The sequence below is a fragment of the Myxine glutinosa genome, chromosome 13 (genome assembly GCF_964187855.1).
Source record: "Myxine glutinosa chromosome 13, kmMyxGlut1.1, whole genome shotgun sequence".
Lineage (NCBI taxonomy): Eukaryota > Metazoa > Chordata > Myxini > Myxiniformes > Myxinidae > Myxine > Myxine glutinosa.
In genome coordinates this window covers 24,450,090-24,471,216 of record NC_136273.1, presented here as the reverse complement: position 1 = coordinate 24,471,216, position 21,127 = coordinate 24,450,090, and the positions used below count along the sequence as shown (strand labels likewise).

Genomic DNA, 21,127 nt, shown 5'->3' with positions numbered 1-21,127 from the left:
AAAGTATGACCTGCAGAGTAATGCGTGGCAAGGTGCCTATTTTAGTAAAGGTGGGTCACAGTACACCACCACCATCCCAACCTCAACCCCCCCCTCCAACCCCACCTTTCTTCCTCCAGTATATTGTTCTGTAACCTGAACATCAACACCAGACGGCCCATTGGGTAATCATATAGCAGGCAGTGTGTAATTTAAATGCACAATATCCTGAAAAAAATGACTGACGAGGATGTGTACACGGTCTGAAAGGGAGAGACGAGGGGTGGAAGGCATCTTACCGCAAATGGGCATATTGTCCTGTCTCACTCTCTCTACAACTGTAGTGAAAGATCAAATGTAAAATAAAAAAATAAAAGACATGCAGTTTTTAGAGGAAAGGTGAGAAACACCAACTGCTGAAGAAAGCTAGCACAGGTGGAACAGCATGCAGGAGATGACAATTGGACTGCACACACCTTTTGCTTCTCAAAGGTTTTCAAAACTGTAGAGAAGTTTTTCTTCATTGTGTGCACCATTTGCTGGAGCGTGCTCATATGCTGCCGATGCACCTGCTGGATCAGGAGCTCGGGTAACACTGTGGCGAACTCCTCCATCTTGGCCAGTTGTTCGTAAAAGCCTGCAATTTATGGTGGAGTGTGAATGTAACATTTCATACTGTGTCCTTCTTCACGGTGTACTACACGGAAGCTGTGTTGAGAGAGTCCGTTTGTAACAAATGTATATAAACAGTACATCAAGAAAGACAATTAAAAACTGAACCATAGTTTTGCTGTTCTGGAGCTTATCTGGACTGACTGAAGGATCCTCTGCCTTAAAACTGTCCTTTTTATTTTATTTTTGTATACAAGATCGAGGCTCGTGTAAGAGCTAACACCAATCACAAAAAAAACAAATGGACACACAAAATATACAATAAAAGGAGCGGGAGACAAGATGGGGAGAGAGAGGGAAGCACAGAAGTAAACAGCAGAGAACAGAGACATCGGGAGATCTGTGGGAGGGAGGGGGCAGGGGAAGGGGGATGGGGGGTGGGAGAAGTATAAAACACATGGACACAGCTAGGACCTCCAGGAAAGAAGTCGGTATTTCAAAAAAGTGGATCTGGCGTGAATTAACGGGGGTTGAAAAGATCAAGGTTTTGAATGGGGGAAGATGAGAGATGGTGGTGAACAGCTGTTTTAAAGACCTGGAGGGAGGAGTGGGATTGAAGAGAGTGAGGGAGTTTGTTCCAGAGGCGGGAGTAAAGAGGAATGAAGGAGTGAAGGTGAGCAGAGAGTCTTGATTTTGGCAGTTTAACCATAAGAGGGTTGCAGGCAGATCTTGTGCGACCTGTAGGAATATTTGGGGGACAGAGCACAGAGAGAGCTGGGGGAGCAAAGCCGGAGAGGAGTCGGTAGAAGACGGAAAGACCACCAACCTGCCTGCGGTGAGTGAGTGAAAGGCCCTCGGAGTTAACTTCATCGCGGGAGATTCCAATGATTCTGAAAGCTTTGGTTTCTACAACGTGAACCCGAGCTAGGTGAGAGGCAGGAGCACCAGCCCAGGGGGATAACTTATTATCTTCTTATCTTCTATATTAGTCTCTCATCTTCTTTACCCTCAAGCTATGGCCCCTGCTCATAACACTGTCCACTCTACTGAAAAACTCCACTTCACCTATCTTGTCCGCACTCTTCGTTATTTTAAACATCTCTATCAGATCCCCTCGCAATCGCCTTCTTTCCATGAATGTATAAAGTCCCCGTATCTATATTACCAACCCCAGATCCCTCTCCTGTGTGACACGCTCCAAGATTTCCCCTTGCATCATGTATCCTCTATTTTCATTATTCTTACCCATCCCGAGCACATTATATTTGTTTAGGTTAAACTTCATTTGCCAATCTATATTAAGGTATCTAGTTCTAGACTTTCGTGAATCTCATCACCACCATCTCTGCTATCTACCTTACCTCCAAGTTTTGTGTCATCTGCAAATTTAGAAAGCTGAATCCTAACCCCATTATCCAAATCATTATTGTCAATTATCAATAATATTGGGCCCTGAGTTACCCCACTACTTACATTCTCCCACTCAGTCACTCTTTGTTTGCTCTCACTAAGTTAGTTTCCAATGCAGTCCACAAGCCCGCACCTTGGCTAACAACCTACTATGTGTTACCTTATCAAATGCATAGATAAACTATAACGGCACTTAGTAGAGAACATACCTCCACCTGGTTGGCCATATCACTCAATGGTGAAGAATCACTTAAATAATTATACTGGCTGGATCCGGATCTCCAACAAAATTGAATAGATTCTTCCTTGTCACAAACACAAGTTTCGTCCAAATCCGTCCATAACTTTTTGAGATATCCTGATATGTATCGTTTTTGGCCCAATCTCCCAATGGTGAAGAATCACTCAAAAAATTAAATAATTATCATATCCGAATCCATATTCAGATCTTCACCAAAATCGAATCGTCCTTGTGAGACACCCAACCGGTCCACTAAGTTTTGTCCAAATCCGTCCACATCTTTGAGATATCCTGCAATGTATCGTTTTTGGCCCAATCTCCCAATAGTGAAGAATCACTTTAAAAATTCTCCGAGCCGGATCCGAATCCGGATCTTCACCAAAATGTAATCATTTCGTCCTTGTCACATTCGCTACATCTCTGCCAAATTTCGTTCGAATCCGTCCACAACTTTCTGAGATATTTTGTTCACAAACAAACGGACAGACAGACAGGGGTGAAAACATAATCTCCACCCACCTTTGGTGGCGGAGGTAACTATCTATATCCCATCTGCACTTTCCTCATCTACCCAATCAGAAACTACTTCATAGAACAACACTAAAGTTGTTAAACATGATCTCCCTTTGGCGACTTCCCATGCTGACTGCCTTTAATTAGTTTGGAATTATTCAAATGTTTCCCTATCCGTTCCTCAATTAATGTCTCCAACACCCTTCCCACAACTGAAGTCAAGCTAACACGCCTATACTTCCAGTTCTACAATTCTTCTCTAAATCCTTTTTAAAATAACGGTTTAACATTTGCTACTCTTCAATCCTCTGGTACCCGTCCTGACTCCAACGAGCTATTGAAGATTTCTGCTCACACCACGCTCATCTGCTCTGAGACCTCCCACAATACATTAGGATGCATATTATCTGGCCCTGGAGCTTTATCATCCCTTAATTATTATAGATGCTTCTAGACCTCTTCTGCTTCTGCTTGGATCTCTTCTAAAATCCCTTAATAGATACTCTCTGTTATTGGAAGTTCCTCTGATTGCACATGTGTAAATCTAGAAGCAAATTTTTTTCAATGCCATCTCACCCTCATCATCCACCAGCTTTTCTTGTGCTATTCCTAAATAGAGACATGAATTGTCGTGTCGGAGTAAATTCCATTCAATGTACAATGTGCGCTGAGTGGGTTCATCAAAAATGTAGTGGTTTGAGAGGGTCTTTAACCAGTGTGGCAGCTACATTCAAGTGTAAGGTGTGCACAGAGGGAGCTGCAGATGGAGGAAATGTTGAGTTGGATCTTGGAGATGGCGTGAAGCTGGAAGCTGTGAAAACATTTTGTTACCTAGGAGACATGCTGAATGGAGGTGGATCAGACTCGGCAACGGTTGCTCAAGTGAGATGTGCATGGAAGAAGTTTCGGGAACTGAGTGGCGTGCTGATGAGGAGGGGAGTGTCGTTGAAGCTGAAGGGAAAGGTGCATGTGTGAGAAGTGTTATGATTTATGGGAGCGAGACATGGGTAATGAACGTAGAGCAGCAACGAAGGCTGGAAAGGGTGGAAAGGCGAATGGTTCGGTGGATGTGTGGAGTATCGTTGAGAGAGAGAGAAAGAAAAAAAAACACCTTCAGAGGCCATTTTTCCCCGCAAAGCGGGGGTTGGCCTTTTTCGGGCACCGTGGTTGTTGTTGTTTTTGTTGGTCCCCTTTTTAGAGGAAGACAAATGTGATGAATTGCAAAAGATGATGGGAATAGAGCCTGTGATTGATGCTGTGAAGAGGAACAGGTTGAGATGGTTTGGTCATGTGTTGAGGAAGGATGAAAGTGACTAGTTGAGAAGAGTGATGCAAATGAATGCAGAAGGAAGTAGAGGATGGGGAAGACCAAGAAAGACTTGGCTAAAGATGGTGGAAGAAGAAATGCGGGCAAGGGGGTTAACAAGGGGAGATGCAGAAAATAGGGCAAATGGAGAAGATTGTCATGGGGACCACAAGGCTAACCCCCGCTCTTGCAGGGAAAATGGCCTTAAAATGCATGTTGTTTTGTTGTGTATTCCTAAATGGACCCACTCTCCTATAAGACCTTTCCTTATCCCTGATATCCTCACTATAGTTTGTAACTTGCGAAAATCGAAAAATTTCAAGTTTATTGGTTCGTCTTGTGAGTTATTCTTTGTGTGTATGTCAATCGTCTATAGGTCAAAATATGTTGTTTTTTTTTTTTTAGGTCTAAAGGTCAAAAGGTCAACATAGACGAGATTTCTAAAATTGTCAATTTTCATCTGATTGACTCGAAATTTGAAGAGGATTTGCATGTCAGCTCACTGAATTCAACCACCAATTATGTTTAGGGTCAACATAGACCAAAAGGTAAACATAGCTCAAATGTCAACAACTTAGGTGTAATTTCTACAATCCTCAATTTTCATCTGATTGACTTGAAATGTGAACAGGATTTGCATATTTGGTCTTTGAATTAAACTGCCAATTATTTTTAAGGTCAACATTTTTTTGTGATTTCGCAAGTATCATCTTCATTGTTTGTTTGTTTGTTTGTCACTCTACACCTCCTATAGTTCTGGGCCGATTACATCCAGACTTGCTACATCAGATCAGCATGACCCCAACTAGTGTATAGGAGTGTTTTTATTTTTGTCGGTGGTCTATGGGGGACGGGTGGTGGAGGGGGTGGGGGAGAGGGGGGTGAAAGCAAATTCTCTATGGAGGTGTGTATCGTGCAGTGCCACCTCCAGGTGGGAGAGGGTATTACAAGTCCCTATCTTTACAGTACAGCATTCCTATCCCCACGTTTTCCAGTCCAGTGAGATGATTTGAATTGTATGCAATGGGCATGTTTTTGCTTCAGCTTCATGCACGTAAACCGGGTTATACACCGGGTATAAACCGTAAACCGGGTTATATTTATTTTATTTTCGGGAGCGATAGAGGCAGCTATCAGTTGCCTGCATACCACCCAAATCAAGGTATTCATCAAGGAACGTGTTGCATGCTTGAAACACGATTGCCGGTAGGGCGGGTACTCTGCTAGTACTTAAAGAATGTCTTGCTGGTTATTTTTTTAAGCTCACCTGGAATGAAGTTCAGGGGAGCTTATGCGATGGCGCGTCATCCGTCCGTCCGTCAGTCCGTAAACACTTGAAACTTCTTCTCCGAAACCGCTGATGGGATTGCGACTAAATTTGTCACAAATTATATTTGTTGTGTTGTGACTAAGGTTGGTTCACGGCATTAAAAGTCTCAGGGGGTATACCGGGGGTCAAATTGCATCGAGGTTTGACAACCCAAAATACGAATTTGCTTTTTCCTCTGAAACTACACACACAATTTTGATGACACTTTACCACAACCTTCATCACCCGTGATGTACCAAAGTTTGTTCACGGCATTAAAAAAATCTGCTCCATTGGGGGTCTACCGGGGGTCAAAGAGGGTCCAGGTTTGAACCCCCAAAATAGATATTTGATTTCTTCTCTGAAACTACACACACGATTTCGATGAAACTTCACCACAACCTTCACCACCCTTGATGTACCAAAGGTTGTTCACGGCATTAAAAAAATCTCCCCCCTTCGGGAGTCTACGAGGAGGGTGGGGTTCCCCCCAAAATCAGTTTGCTTTCTTCTCAGAAACTACGCACGCAATTCCGATGAAACTTGACCAAAACCTTAATTACCCGTGTTGTACCAGAGTTTGTTCCTGGCATTAAAAAAAAATCGCGGTCTAAGGTGGTCTATGGGGGGAAGGGGCATGCCCCCAAAAATAGGTATTTGCTTTTTTCTCAGAACCCACACACACACAATTTTGATGAAACTTCACCACAACCTTCATCATCCGTGATGTAGCAATATTTGTTCAAGGCATTGGAAAAATTGTGGTCTGAGGAGGTACACGAGGTGGACAGGGGGGAGGGGGTGGGTTGCCCCCCAAAATGGGTGTTTTTTGTTTATTTGTTTAAAGTCTTATGATTTTGTTAGTATGATGCTACATGCTGCCCTGTCTTCTAGCAACCATCCGACCGTCCGTCAGTCCGTATAAAAAATCAGCTCTTTCACGAGCCTCGATTTAGTATACCAAAAAAAAACAAAAAAAACAAAAAAAAAAACTAAAATTGGTTTAAAATACCTTTAGTCAGTGCAGTATACTCTTTATTTTACCAGGTGAGCGCGAGGGGTATTGCCCCTATGATTTTATATACATGGTCTTGTCTCATGGAAGAGCGAGTGTTATGTTATGTTTCTTTGATGAGTGTTATGTTATGTTTCTTTGGTATGTTTGGTATTCGTGGAATTCATGTTTCACATTCTTGGTTATCTTTTTCTCCTCCTCTTCTACTAATAAGGAGTGAGGTACAGTGGTACCAAGATTCTGCCCTGCCTTGACCACAATACCCACACCCCCCCCCCTCACTCCGTTATGTTCTCAGCCAACTATCTCCACTCTCCAACCACGCCACCTTACTGATATCTCTCCTCACACAATCCTCCCATCTCAATGGAACTCAATGCATTATCTCCACCACCCTCCCCCTATTGATCCCGCATTCGAACTACCTAGCCGGACCTTGCTTCTGACCGCTGACCGCCTGACAGAGATGGTACCATCTTGAATAATTTGGGGCGTATGTCATTTTTCTATTCCCTTTTTGGCCTGTGGAGCTATTTTATTAACTCGTCTCTGTTTTCTCCAAAACTGATTAGTGTCAGACTCGAGTCTGGTTATTTTGTACTGAATATATGCCTTATGCATATCCTTAATTACACTGAGTACTTCTGTGCTCAACCAACCTTGTCTTTTTCTGCCTCTACCTTTACACCTCACTGGAATATGCCTACTCTGCACCGTACACATTTGCTCCTTCAAGGTTGCCCATTTCTCCGATGCAGACCACTCCCTCATTAACTTTACCCAGTCTTAAGCTCCCAAATCACTTCTCTTACTTCTTAGTTTCAGAGAAAAAAGCAAATTACTATTTTTTTTGGGGGGGGGGGGGGGGGGGTCAAACCTGGATGCACTTTGACCCCCAGTAGACCCCCTTAGACCCCGATTCTTTTTCATGCCGTGAACAAACTTGAGTGGCAACATAGCAAATATCATTTGTGCCAAGTTTGGTCACAATCCCTTCAGCAGTTTTGGAGAAGAAGTTGCAAGTGTTTACGGATGAACTGACAGACGGATGACGCGCCATCACATAAGCTCCACGTAACTATATTCCAGGTGAGTTAAAAACTAGTCTTTCGTGCTGATTCTGACACAACGATAAAGCTCACTCTGTATTCTGTGGTGTAAAATTGTTGGTTTTGCGAAGTCACAAATGGGGTATACACTATTAAGAGCAACAACAGGTCATCAGCAGCAGCAGCACTAATCCACATCCACACCTGCATCATCAATCAAAGTAATCCTTAATGCAAAGGGTTAGGGGTGAAAGTAATATCCTCTAGGTCTAGACGACAGTACATCTCACACTCATGGAAAATGATCCGAATTTGAATTAATGCAATAAAAATGCAAAAATGGAAGACGCAAGGATAGAAGCGGTGTATAATTACATTGCGTAAAATGGTATGAATTAAAATGTATGATAAAACAGGATGGTGAAAAATGGTTGTGAGATATTACTATATCGTAGAGCAATATGTAATGAACAATCGAAGTTTAAAAGAAGAATCATTGCACAATAATGTAATTTAAGTAAGATTTTATGAGTTATATCTAGCCTGAATAATCATGCAGCTACTTGTTAAGTATGCATGGAGTTTGGAACGGGAGGATGGGGGTCAGTCGCTTACTTCTGAAATGAGAACTAAAATTGAGAAACCTCACCTGCACACCCTCCCCAAGTCTAGACTGGTTGCCCACCTGCATTCATCCGTCCACTTATTCTCCCGAATGTGCAATCAACGACTGCATATATGGATCCACCGTCTCGTCTTCACTTCAGTCTTTCAAATGTGTTGCCCATCACGACCTCATGTGCTCACCCATGCACATCTTCCATCATTCCAACATATGCTTTCTTCATCATCATATACCATCATCTTCCATCATATACACATTTCCAAGCTGGTTTTTAAAGCCAGTCGCCGACTGGGCATCCTCCGTCGTGCGAAGCCCTTCCTTGGCACACCTGAGCTCCTCACCACATACAAGGCTTTCATCCGCAGCTCAATGGAATACTGCTCTCCCCTCTGGGCTGGTGCTCCTACCTCACACCTAGCTCGTCTTCACGCTGTTGAAACCAAAGCTTTCAGAAACATTGGAATCTCCCGCGATGAAGCGGATTCTGAGGGCCTTTCACTCACTCACCGCAAGCAGGTTGGTGGTATTTCTGTCTTCTACCGACTCCTCTCCGGCCTAGCTCCCCCAGCCCTGTCTGTGCTCTGTCCCCCAAATATTCCTACAGGTCGCACAAGATCTGCCAGCAACCCTCTTAGTCTTATGGTTAAACTGCCAAAATCAAGACTCTCTGCTCACCTTCACTCTTTCATTCCTCTTTACTCCCACCTCTGGAACAAACTCCCTCACTCTATTCAATCCCACTCCTCCCTCCAGATCTTTAAAACAGCTGTTCACCACCATCTCTTATCTTCCCCCATCCAAAACCTTGATCTTTTCTTCCCCTGTTAATTCACCCCAGATCCATTTTTATGAAACACCGACTTCTTTCCTGGAAGTCCTAGCAATGTCCATGTGTTTTTTACCTCTCACACCCCCCACCCCACTTCCCACGCCTCCTCCCCCCCAAGCCCTCTACCTCCCACAGATCTCCCGATGTCCCTGCTCTCAAATGTTGTACTTGTGTGCTTCTCCCTCTCTCCCCATCTTGTCTCCCGCTCCCTTTATTTCGTCTTATGTGTCAGTTTGTCTTTTTGTGATTAATGTTGACTCTTACACACGAGCCTCGATCTTGTATATAAAAAATAAAAAAAAGAAGCTCATTCTTTCCCATTCTGTTCCTCTGTGGGATGTTTTTTACTCGTTTTTGTGATCCATTGCGCCTTTTCCTGCTTCTGTATGCTTCCTTCTCCCCCATACCATTCGGTAGATTGTGAACCTGCTACCCTTCGTTGTTTAGCTTCTCCATGAGCCTCGAGACTCTGAGAGAAAGGAGGTGAGGAGTGTGTGTTCGGAGTGGGGAGAGAAGGGAAAGAAAGGAAAGGGAAGGAGCACGTATGCAGCATAGGAGGGTGGGGTCAAAATTTCCACCGCATTTGCATAATTACCAGATGGCTCTTTATATGTAAAGATGCATCGGAATGTTATATCAAATGAACAGAAGTGGTTAAAAAAAATCAGGAAGTTCGCTCAAGATCCCAAATATAAAATTTCAAATCCTAAGAGAATGAGCTATCCTCACTTTGTGTGACGATTGTGTTGCTCTCCAAAGCCTTTGCTTGATAGTCCAACAGAGTGTCCAGGATCATGTTCGCACATTGGTTGAATGTGCTCCCCACTTTCAACTTCAACAACACTTGCCTTGACTTTGTCTGGTAGAAATCCTTGGTGGAGAATTGAGATAGACAATCACAAACATCCCAAATGTTAAAAAAATGGTTGTCGATTCAAGATTTTATATTTTAAATGAATAATCATGAAACTACAAACTGTCTAGCCTGAGTTCAAATGTCGGCACAACTATAAACTGTCATCCCGGTGTTCCGCAGGCATTGTGTGTGCTGTCCCTTGTATGTATATGTATATGTATATATGTATGTATATATATATATATATATATATATATATATATATATATATATATATGTGTGTGTGTGTGTGTGTGTGTGTGTGTGTGTATGTATGTATGTATGTATGTATGTATGTGTATATATATATATATATATATATATATATATATATATATATATATATATATATATATATATATATATATATAGATATATATATACATATATATATATACATATTTTGTATACAAGATGGAGGCTCGTGTAAGAGCTAACATTAATCACAAAAAGACAAATTGACACATAAAACATAAGACAAAGGGAGCGCGAGACAAGATGGGGAGAGAGAGAGGGAAGCACACAAGTACAACATTTGAGAGCAGAGACATCGGGAGATCTGTGGGAGGGAGAGGGCTTGGGGGGGGGGAGGAGGCGTGGGAAGTGGGGTGGGGGTGGGAGAGGTCAAAACCATATGGACACTGCTAGGACTTCCAGGAAAGAAGTCGGTATTTCATAAAAATGGATCTGGGGTGAATTAACAGGGGTAGAAAAGATCAAGGTTTTGGGTGGGGAAAGATGAGAGATGGTGGTGAACAGCTGTTTTAAAGAAATGTTAAATGAGAGAGAGATGGATGGATGTTAAATGGCTGTCTCGTCTGCTGGCATTAGTTGGTGGGTACAGAAAAACTGTAAGGAATTCCCCCAGAACTTCCTCTGTGTATGTATGCCCCCTCGTGAAATGAGCACGTACCTTGGCCATCTGGAATAATTCATCTCTGGTGTCCTTCAGTATCACTCTTACAAATGACTTGAAATTACTGCAAAACAGCAAAACAAGCAGCTCATTGTAAAAGGCTTCACGTCCGATTTAGTGCAATTGTTGAATGATGTATGACTGGTTAATCATTGCAATCCAACAGAGAACAACTATGTGTTACCCTCCCAGCGGAAAGGTACTTGTCCTGGGGTCAACTGGTACGGTATTTAAAGCAACCGAAGGTGCAGCTACTAAACAATTATCTGAGAGTCTCCACATCTTGTTTGCACAGCTAGGAAACATGGCAGGATTGGAAACGAGCGTCGTCACAGACCTCAAGGCACGAGTTATGGCACATTCGGGGAGCACAATAAAATGGCAATTAAGTAACTCATTATTATGCAATGCTGTTCAGATGGCAGGCGTTTGGAAAGCTTGTGTTTCGGCTTGCAGTCTGTGCCCTGGCCTTACCACCTGCAGCAGCATCAGCAGGTATGGTGCGGAGTTCCACTTGTCCTTAATTTCTTGCCACCGAAATTTTACCAACTTCCTTCAACATGGCCCAAAACGACTTCTTCTCTGTTGCCTTGGAAATGGCAAAAGATCAGGTGGTACTGTAAAATACCTTCACTTTCACGTCTATGTGAGGGTAACAGATGGTGCAGCATACTGTATATCTAATAGGCTTTTGTGTCCAAGAAAGAACAAAGGCCTGATCTGTGAATTTTTGTAAAATGAACCATATTGTTTGTTCCGAGCCTTTTGGCTTTTCTCCATGACATGTGCTGCGTTACTACCCTTGCCAGAACAGAGGGTATTGCATTTGAATTCGTTTGTCTGTTTGTCCGCACAGAATCTTCTATATAATAATAGCGTAAGGACTCGACTTTGTTATCCCTTTTACGCCGCACCCAGTGACCCGATGCCCACGGCACGAATGGATTTACGATCTACGAACCGCGCTCTTTGTTTATCACGTACAGACATACTCGAAAAATCTGAATTAGCCGACGTTGGGGCCCAAAAGCATCCGATTAACTGCCGATACGACGCCATCTTACGACGCCATCGTATTGGCGTCTGCTGGGCGAAGGCGAAGCAAGCCGTCCGCTGATTGGACAGGCGAAGGCGAAAGCAAGCCGTCCACTGAGTGGACAATCCAGAGCATGCATTTGTGTCAGCGATCGTTGTTCATATACGCACTCTTCATTCTCATCTTTCTTCCTAACGCTTACTCGGACAAGCAAATCCCCTATGCCATCCATAATGGTACACTCTATCCATGCACCACATCCTCCCTTCCGTGGATGTTCCACGGGTTTCGGCTAGTAAATATGATTTTCTCTGCAACCGTTGGTCCGATTGACAGGAAATTTTCACCATAGGTGCACCTCCACCTGTAGAATTTTAAAAATAATTATGACGTCATAGGTCCCGTGGTACGGGTGCCATCTTGGAAAAACCGAAAAACGTCGCACCTCTATATCTCCGAAAGCGCTGAATAGAAAAAATGGAGACATGGCTCATTGTAAAGAACTCTCCATGGGAAATAAAATGTCAATGCTGATGTCATAGGTGCCTCCATTATGACGTCATAATTCAACAAGTACAAAACTTCATCCTATCATGATGAAATTTATTGAGCGTCATCTAGGGATAAATTGGTGGAGACAAAAGATAATGATGATGTCATCGGTCACATGGTTCGGCCGCCATGTTTATTTTAACACAAAAGCCTTAAGAACCACTAAAAACATGTCCTGACGAGGGTCTGCAATCTCCGATTGCTCTTTCTTGTAACTGTTGTGTCTTTTCTTTTCTTTATCTCTTACCTTATCCCTGATTACCTATCCATGTTTATATACCGTCCATTAAGTTGCATCTTTATAATTACAGTCGCACCCCACTATTTGCGGGTTCCGCGTATTCACGGTTGATAAAATGTTTCCCTATTTGCAGAAAAGTGTCCCGTGTATTCACGTTTTTTTTTCTATTCGCAGCTGTGTTCCACCAAATCAGGGGGTTTTTTTTTTTTTTTGCTGTTTGCGGCTGTTTTTTTTTCAGGGGCGCAAAAAAAAATGAACGAGCTGCTAGCTTGACACATTTATAAAACCCATTCTTTTATATTGAAACAATATAAAACCCATCTTTCACCAGCCATGCATAAAGCAGGTGGACATACACAAAAAAAATCTTCTACGAGCCACGACCATGACCTGCTTCTACATTCACTGCTGTGTACTTTGCGTTCTCATGGCTTTTGTGGCCGCAAATTTTAGCCGCACTATAATGGAGAGCTTCGCGGGATGTTCCACCAGCTGCATAACACATCATCCACGCGAGTTACTGTACAGAATGAAAACACTCCACAGTATCTATTAGTGCAATTAGCTGTCTCACTTTTCCCCATTGAAACTGGCACGGCATGCATTTACGGATTTTCATCGATATTTGCGGGATTTGCCTCGCCATTTCCGGGATTATCGCCGACATTCGCGGCATTATCGCCGAAGTTCGTTGGATTTGCCTCGCCATTTCCGGGATTATCACTGGCATTCACGGGATTTGCCTCACCATTTCCGGGATTATCACCGACATTCGCGGGTTTTGTCTCGCCATTTCCAGGACTTTCATCGACCTTCGCGGATTACCGTCGACATTCTCGGATTTGTCTCACCATTCGTGGATTTTGCCTCGCCATTCGCGGTTTGGACCTCTCAATTCGTGGATTTTCGCAAATCGGGAACCTATCCCCCCTTTTCTATTGAAACAATGCCCCGCTATTCGCGGTTTCACAATTCGCGGCTTTTCCAGGAATGTATCCCCAGCGAATTGCGGGGTCCCACTGTATTAGGTTCACCCTCTTGGTGGCAGAAGTAAATAAAGTGATTTGTGCTTGCAACTGTTTGTGGCCATTGTTTCCTTCTGTTTGTCTTGTTTGCCATTTCGCTTAACTGCATGCTCTAAGTGTCAATGCTTTTGGATGGTACCATGGCCTCCCATTTTGCCTTCTTGGCGATTGAGACAAACGTTCTCAGACTCACTTGTATGCATCTTGGTCAGAAAGATACCAAGGGCCTTGGTCATAGAACTACTCCTTGCTCACTGCAGACAGGTTAGTGCATGGTCTTGTGGTCCAACACCACGTTTATTCCAGTCTTGCTCCTAACACTCTTTCCTCTCTTCATCTCAACACAGCTCCCATAGGTACATTCAGAAAACAATTTCCTCTGTGCTAACCTCTCCAAGTCTAAGCTTTTTACTTACCTCATCAACTTCATCTCCCTCTTCTCTCACATGTGCAGTCATCTAACCTCGTCTGTCTTCTTGGATTCTTCCAATCAGTCCATAAAATAACTGCAGCCCATCACTGCTCCACAGCCTTTCCCATCCCAATAGATAAGTTCTTATACTCCTATTGAATTCCTTATTTATTTAATTTAAAATAATTAATAATAAAATAATAAAATAATTTAAAAGACCGACTGGAAAACCCTCCCATCGACTTTCTCAACAATCCTCTCCAAGAAGTTCTGTCGCTCAAGCTTTTGGGTCTCACTATCTGCCATGATCTTTCTTGGGAAAACCACATTTCCAAGGTGGCCTCCAAAGCCAGTCGCCGACTTGTGCATCCTCCGTCGTGCGAAGTCCTTCCTTGGCACACCTGAGCTCCTCACCACATACAAGCCTTTCATCCACAGCTCAATGGAAGATTTCAGAATCATTGGAATCTCCTGCGATGAAGCTAACTCCGAGGGCCTTTCACTCACTCACCGCAGGCAGGTTGGTGGTCTTTCTGTCTTCTACCCACTCCTCTCCGGCCATGCTCCCCCAGCTCTCTCTGTGCTCTGCCCCCCAAATATTCCTACAGGTCGCACAATATCTGCCAGCAACCCTCTTATGGTTAAACTGCCAAAATCTAGGCTCTCTGCTCACCTTCACTCATTTATTCCCCCTTTTTCCCACCTATGGAACAAACTCCCCCACTCCCTTCAATCCCACTCCTCCCTCCAGGTCTTTAAAACAGCTGTTCACCACCATCTCTTATCTTCCCCCATCCAAAACCTTGAACTTTTCTACCCCCACTATTTCACCCCAGATACACTTTTTCGAAATTCCAACTTTTTTCCTGGAAGTCCTTGCAGTGTCCATATGTTTTATACCTCTCCCACCTCCCCCCAAGCCCTCTCCCTCCCACAGTTCTCTCTATGTCCCTGCTCTCAAATGTGGTGTTTGTGTCCTTCGCCCTCTCTCCCCATCTTGTCTACCGCTCCCCTTATTTTGTGTTTTATGTGTTGGTTTGTGTCGGTTTGACTTTTTGTGTGATTAATGGATTAATGTGCGATTACTCTTACACGAGCCTCGATCTTGTATCCCCCCCCCCCCCCCCCAAAAAAAAAAATTCCTTGCGACCCCTCCAGACTAAAAACACCTCTGGGCAAGGATCTGTTGCTTGATGAATGAAATGAATTTGACTCCAAGTGGGTTTGAAAATTTGAGCTTATGCTTTGGTGGAAAACAATACTCATCAATAGTACTTGCATCACTTCCAAAGTGATAAATAGTGGTGGAGTTCCACAGAATGACTTGAAAAACAATAAGAACCATTACGGCACTCAGTAGAGCACATACCTCCACCAGGCTGAACAGTTTTTATTTTTTGTATCCCACTGATAGGTCGAATCTGGATTCAGACCTGAAGCAAAATCGAATCGGCTTGTTCTTGTCGACTAACTAACTCATCCACCTAGTTTTGTCATAATCGTTCCACAACTTTTTGAAAAGTCAGCTATATATCGTTTTGGACCTATCATCCAATGGTGAAGAAACAATGATTTTTTAAATTTTAATTCTCGTATCTGGATTCAGATCTTCACCAAAATCGAATTTAATTCGTCCTTGTCACACACCCAACCTGTCCATCAAGTTTCTTTTTATCCGTCCAAAACATTTTGAGATATCCCGTTCACAAATAAACAAAACAGACAAACAAACAAGCAGACAGGGGTGAAAACATAACTTTCATCCACCTTCGGTAACTTTCATCCACACAAAAAAAAGCAAGAAAAAAAAGCACACTGTATGAACCTTTGATGCAAAATATGCACCGTTCTGTTCCTGTGATGGGGTTAAGCGAGTGTTTAAGTGAACAAAAGACAACAGAGGCACCCACTTGGATTCAGTATCTGGATCTGAAAGGAGCTGGTACTTTGTTTTCATGATGTCGTGGTCCTTTTGTCGGGCGATCCTGCAGTCAGGCCATAAATAATGCAGAGTGGTTAGTAAGGAATAAAATGGTCTCTCCATGGAGTTACCTACAAAAAGGACAATAGACAGAGAGAGGTAAACACCAATAGCACAGCTGAAAGATAAAATAGGGGAAGACTTGGCTAAAAATGGGTGTGAGGAAGAATGAGGGGTAAGAGGGATGCCTGGGGCGGACAAGATGGATACAGAAGCAAACTCTCAGGAAGGAAGAACTGGAAATTTGGAAGGGGGTGTGGTTAGGGGTGGGGGCTAACGAGGGTAGAAAAGATAATGGATTGGGGATGATCTGAGATGGTGGTAACAGCTGTTTTTGAAGACTTGGATGGAAGAATGTCATTGGAGAGGATGTGGAAGTTGATTCCACAGGCAGGAACAAAAAGGGACGAATGAGTGGAGATGAGCAGTGATCCTGGATGTAGGTAGTTTCACAAGAAGTGGGTTTATGGTGAACTGTGTGCACCCTGCAGAAACATGGTGGGGCCAAAGCACAGAAAGAGCAGAGGATGGTGTTGGCTTAACGGTGAGGGTGGAGGGTTTCACGGTTAGGGTGGAGGGTTTCACGGTTAGGGTGGAGGGTTTCACGGTGAGGGTGGAGGGTTTCACGGTTAGGGTGGAGGGTTTCACGGTGAGGGTGGAGGGTTTCATGGTTAGGGTGGAGGGTTTCACGGTGAGGGTGGAGGGTTTCACGGTTAGGGTGGAGGGTTTCACGGTTAGGTTGGAGGGTTTCACGGTTAGGGTGGAGGGTTTCACGGTTAGGGTGGAGGGTTTCACGGTTAGGGTGGAGGGTTTCACGGTTAGGGTGGAGGGTTTCACGGTTAGGGTGGAGGGTTTCACGGCTAGGGTGGAGGGTTTCACGGCTAGGGTGGAGGGTTTCACGGTTAGGGTGGAGGGTTTCACGGTTAGGGTGGAGGGTTTCACGGTTAGGGTGGAGAGTTTCACGGTTAGGGTGGAGAGTTTCACGGTTAGGGTGGAGGGTTTCACGGTTAGGGTGGAGGGTTTCACGGTTAGGGTGGAGGGTTTCACGGCTAGGGTGGAGGGTTTCACGGCTAGGGTGGAGGGTTTCACGGTTAGGGTGGAGGGTTTCACGGCTAGGGTGGAGGGTTTCACGGTTAGGGTGGAGGGTTTCACGGTTAGGGTGGAGGGTTTCACGGCTAGGGTGGAGGGTTTCACGGTTAGGGTGGAGGGTTTCACGGTTAGGGTGGAGGGTTTCACGGCTAGGGTGGAGGGTTTCACGGCTAGGGTGGAGGGTTTCACGGTTAGGGTGGAGGGTTTCACGGTTAGGGTGGAGGGTTTCACGGTTAGGGTGGAGAGTTTCACGGTTAGGGTGGAGAGTTTCACGGTTAGGGTGGAGGGTTTCACGGTTAGGGTGGAGGGTTTCACGGTTAGGGTGGAGGGTTTCACGGTTAGGGTGGAGGGTTTCACGGTTAGGGTGGAGGGTTTCACGGCTAGGGTGGAGGGTTTCACGGCTAGGGTGGAGGGTTTCACGGTTAGGGTGGAGGGTTTCACGGTTAGGGTGGAGGGTTTCACGGTTAGGGTGGAGAGTTTCACGGTTAGGGTGGAGAGTTTCACGGTTAGGGTGGAGGGTTTCATGGTTAGGGTGGAGGGTTTCACGGTTAGGGTGGAGCTGCCTCACATCTAACTCTGCTTCACATGGTTGAAACGAAAGCATTCAGAATCATTGGAATCTCCCACGATGAAGCTGATTCTGAGGGCCTTTCACTCACTCACCGCAGGCAGGTTGGTGGTCTTTCTGTCTTCTACCGACTCCTCTCCGGCCTTGCTCCCCCAGCTCTCTCCGTGCTCTGCCCCCCAAATATTCCTACAGGTCGCACAAGATCTGCCAGCAACCCTCTGATGGTTAAACTGCCGAAATCTAGGCTCTCTGCTCACCTTCACTCTTTCATTCCTCTTTTCTCCCTCCTCTAGAGCAATCTCCCACACTCTCTTCAATCCCTCTCCCCCCTCCAGGTGTTTAAAACAGCTGTTCACCACCATCTCTTATCTTCCTCCATCTAAAACCTTGATCTTTTCTACCCCCGTTAAAACACCCCAAATCCGCCTCTTTCAATCCCCAACTTCTTTCCTGAAATTCCTAGTAGTGTTCATTTGCTTTATACTGTGTAACCCTCCCTCCTCCTTCAACAGATCTACCGACATCCATGTTCTCTACTGTTGTTGTGCTTGTGTGCTTCCCTCTCTCCCCCTCTCGTCTCCCGCTCCCTTCATTGTATGTTTTATGTGTCTGTGCATGTTTTCATGTTCAATGTGTTCGCTCTTACACGAGCCTCGATTCTGTATAGAAAAAAAAAAAAAAAAAAAAAAAGAGGATGCAAGACCACAATGGAGGCGGTAGAAGACGGATACCACCGATCTGTCTGTGATTGGAAAGTGATAGTTCCATAGACTCAGCTTCATCTCAGGAGTCTCCAATGAACTTGGAGGCCTTGATTTTGACGGCATTAGGCTGAGCAAGGTGAGAGGCCAGCTCAGCAGGGAAAGCAGTACTCCATCAAGCTGCAGATTAAGGCCTCGTCGGTGGATAGAAGTTCAGGTGAGCCAAGGAAGGATTTTATATGACGCAGGATGTCCAGTCGGTGGCTGTCTTTGGAAGCCAACTTTGAAATGTGGTTTGCCCAAGAGACATCATGGCTGATAGTGAGACCCAGGAGTTTGAGTGACAATTGACAAAATTTCGCTAACAAAATCGAAAGACATATTCCAAGTGTTTGACGAGTTTGTGATTTTCTTCCCAAGGTCTGAAGAGAGGGAAGAGGCTGCAGCCTGCCCGTCTGAAGGATGAGGGACTTCATGGCAAAGGGTGGAGTCACCAGCTAATATGTAAAGTGGATTTTCCAGAGAGTCAGAGAGATCATTGATGAAGATTAGGAATAGGACTGGGCCACTGCCATGCACTGCCTTGGAGCACTCCAGCTTTGATCGGGAGAGGAGATGAAAGGATTCCGTTAAGAGCCACACGTTGGCTACGAGAGTAGAGGAAGTCAGTAAGCCATGTATGGAGTTGGCTTTGGATGTCATAGGCAGAAAATTTGAAGAGAAAATGCAGGATGCCAGACTACATCAACAGTACGTCAAATGGATGATGCTGCACACAAAAGCACGCTTGTATGTGGGAAATCACAACACTTAACAATAAAGGTTGGTATAACTTGTCTAACTACCAGATTCCACCATATTGGTTGGTTAAACTTGTTGGTCGTTGGTTGGTTGTATTGGTCGTTGGTTAAAGTGAATAGTATAACAGCAAAATATTCAGGAAATTGCAAACTTAATATTGCAAAGCTTGGTCGTAAACCGAGATAGACAGTGTCCGAAGCAGAACAATGGCTGATGTGGTTTCGGCAGTAATGGCAAGAGGCCCAAGTCACATTCTACTGCACTTTGTTCCATCAACTGTACTGGAGGTATTTTAAATTCTGGGATAACTTTGAACAAGCTTTCAAAAAATATTTTTGTTCTCCCCAATGTCAAGTAGAGAATACAGTACTTTTTTCAATCCTTTATTCCTTTTAATATTCATTGCACGTCCTTGCGTTTAAATTGGTCAAGGTATTGCTTCAGTGCATGCTCTCGTGATCCCTCAGTAATGTTCAAAGTTACTCAGGCATTCTTAGTAGCTCCCAGATGATGGTATATAAACTGACTGCAGATGTCTATGTTCAGTCTGACAATGATATCAGTTTATAATGGCGTCTTCTAATTTAAAATGCTCTTGATTAATTTGGGAAATCAAATTCACTTTACGAAGCTACACATACTTTTGCGTGAATTGAGATAATCGCAATAAAGGTGAAGATCGGCTTGCAAAATGAATCTGGTGTGCCCACCCTCCTGAAAGGAAAGAGCCTGACGCCTGAGGATATCAGTATACGAGACAAGCATTATGGGCCAAGCACGAGAATGTCACACAAGAATGATGGGCCAATCATGAGGATGTCACACAAGTATTATGGGCCAATCATGAGGATGTCATGCACGCATGATGGGCCAAGTATGAGGATGTCACACAAGTATTATGCGCCAATTATGAGGATGTCACGCACGCATGATAGGCCAAGCATGAGGATGTCACACAAGCATGATGGGCCAAGCATGAGGATGTCACACAAGCATTATGGGCCAATCATGAGGATGTCACACAAGAATGATGGGCCAATCATGAGGATGTCACACAAGTATTATGGGCCAATCATGAGGATGTCATGCACGCATGATGGGCCAAGTATGAGTATGTCACACAAGCATCATGGGCCAAGCATGAGGATGTCCCCCAAACATGACGGGCCATGCATGAGGATGTCACACAAGCATGATGGGCCAAGCATGAGGATGTCCCCCGAGCATGAGGATGTCACACTAGCATGATGAGCCAAGCATGAGGATGTCACACAAACATGATGGGCCAATAATGAGGGCATGTCACACAGGCATGATGGGCCATGCATGAGGATGTCACACAAGCATGATTTTCTAAACATGAGATGTCACACAAGCATGATGGGCCATTGGGCCAAGCATGAGGATGTCACACAAGCATGATGAGCCAAGCATGAGGATGTCACGCATGCATGATGGGCCAAGCATGAGTATGTCACACAAGCATGATGGGCCAATAATGAGGGCATGTCACACAGGCATGATGGGCCAAGCATGAGGATGTCACACAAGCATGATGGGCCAAGCATGAGGATGTCACACAAGCATCATGGGCCAAGCATGAGGATGTCACACAAGCATGATGGGCCAAGTATGAGGATGTCACACAAGCATGATGGGCCAAGCATGAGGATGTCACACAAACATGATGGGCCAAGCATGAGGATGTCACACAAGCATGATGGGCCAAGCATGAGGATGTCACACAAGCAAGTTGGGCCAAGCATGAGTGGATGTCACACAAGCATGATGTCTCGCAAGACATATAGGTATCGATCTCTCCAGAATGTCCCTGTCAAGGCTTTATGCTCTATGGGATCTTTATTTTGTAGGTGTGCAGGTAAAGTGAGTACAATTTAGTTTCTCAATAGATTTTTCGGGACGTGTGGGTGAATGATGAACAAACCTTATATTTTGCTTAATTTAGCAACTACAAAAAAAGACACCAAAGTTATATCACAGATACCATTTGGCTCTATTATG

General features: G+C 44.3%; 1 protein-coding gene across 3 annotated transcripts in view; it reads right to left on the bottom strand.

Moving 5' to 3' along the window:
* LOC137438323 (coiled-coil domain-containing protein 180) overlaps window positions 1-21,127 on the bottom strand; it is a 45,934-nt gene that overhangs the window by 11,939 nt on the left and 12,868 nt on the right. Inside the window, exons 3-6 of one of the 3 annotated variants that reach the window (XM_068133442.2) lie at window positions 15,876-15,950; window positions 10,697-10,763; window positions 9,618-9,759; window positions 456-616 (exon numbers count right to left, since the gene is read on the bottom strand). In XM_068133442.2, the coding sequence (XP_067989543.2) occupies window positions 456-616; window positions 9,618-9,759; window positions 10,697-10,763; window positions 15,876-15,950 (445 nt within the window). Of the gene's footprint in view, window positions 1-455; window positions 617-9,617; window positions 9,760-10,696; window positions 10,764-13,969; window positions 13,999-15,334; window positions 15,471-15,875; window positions 15,951-21,127 lie in introns of those variants that run through there. The other 2 variants (XM_078767186.1, XM_078767185.1) reach the window with 2 other exon arrangements.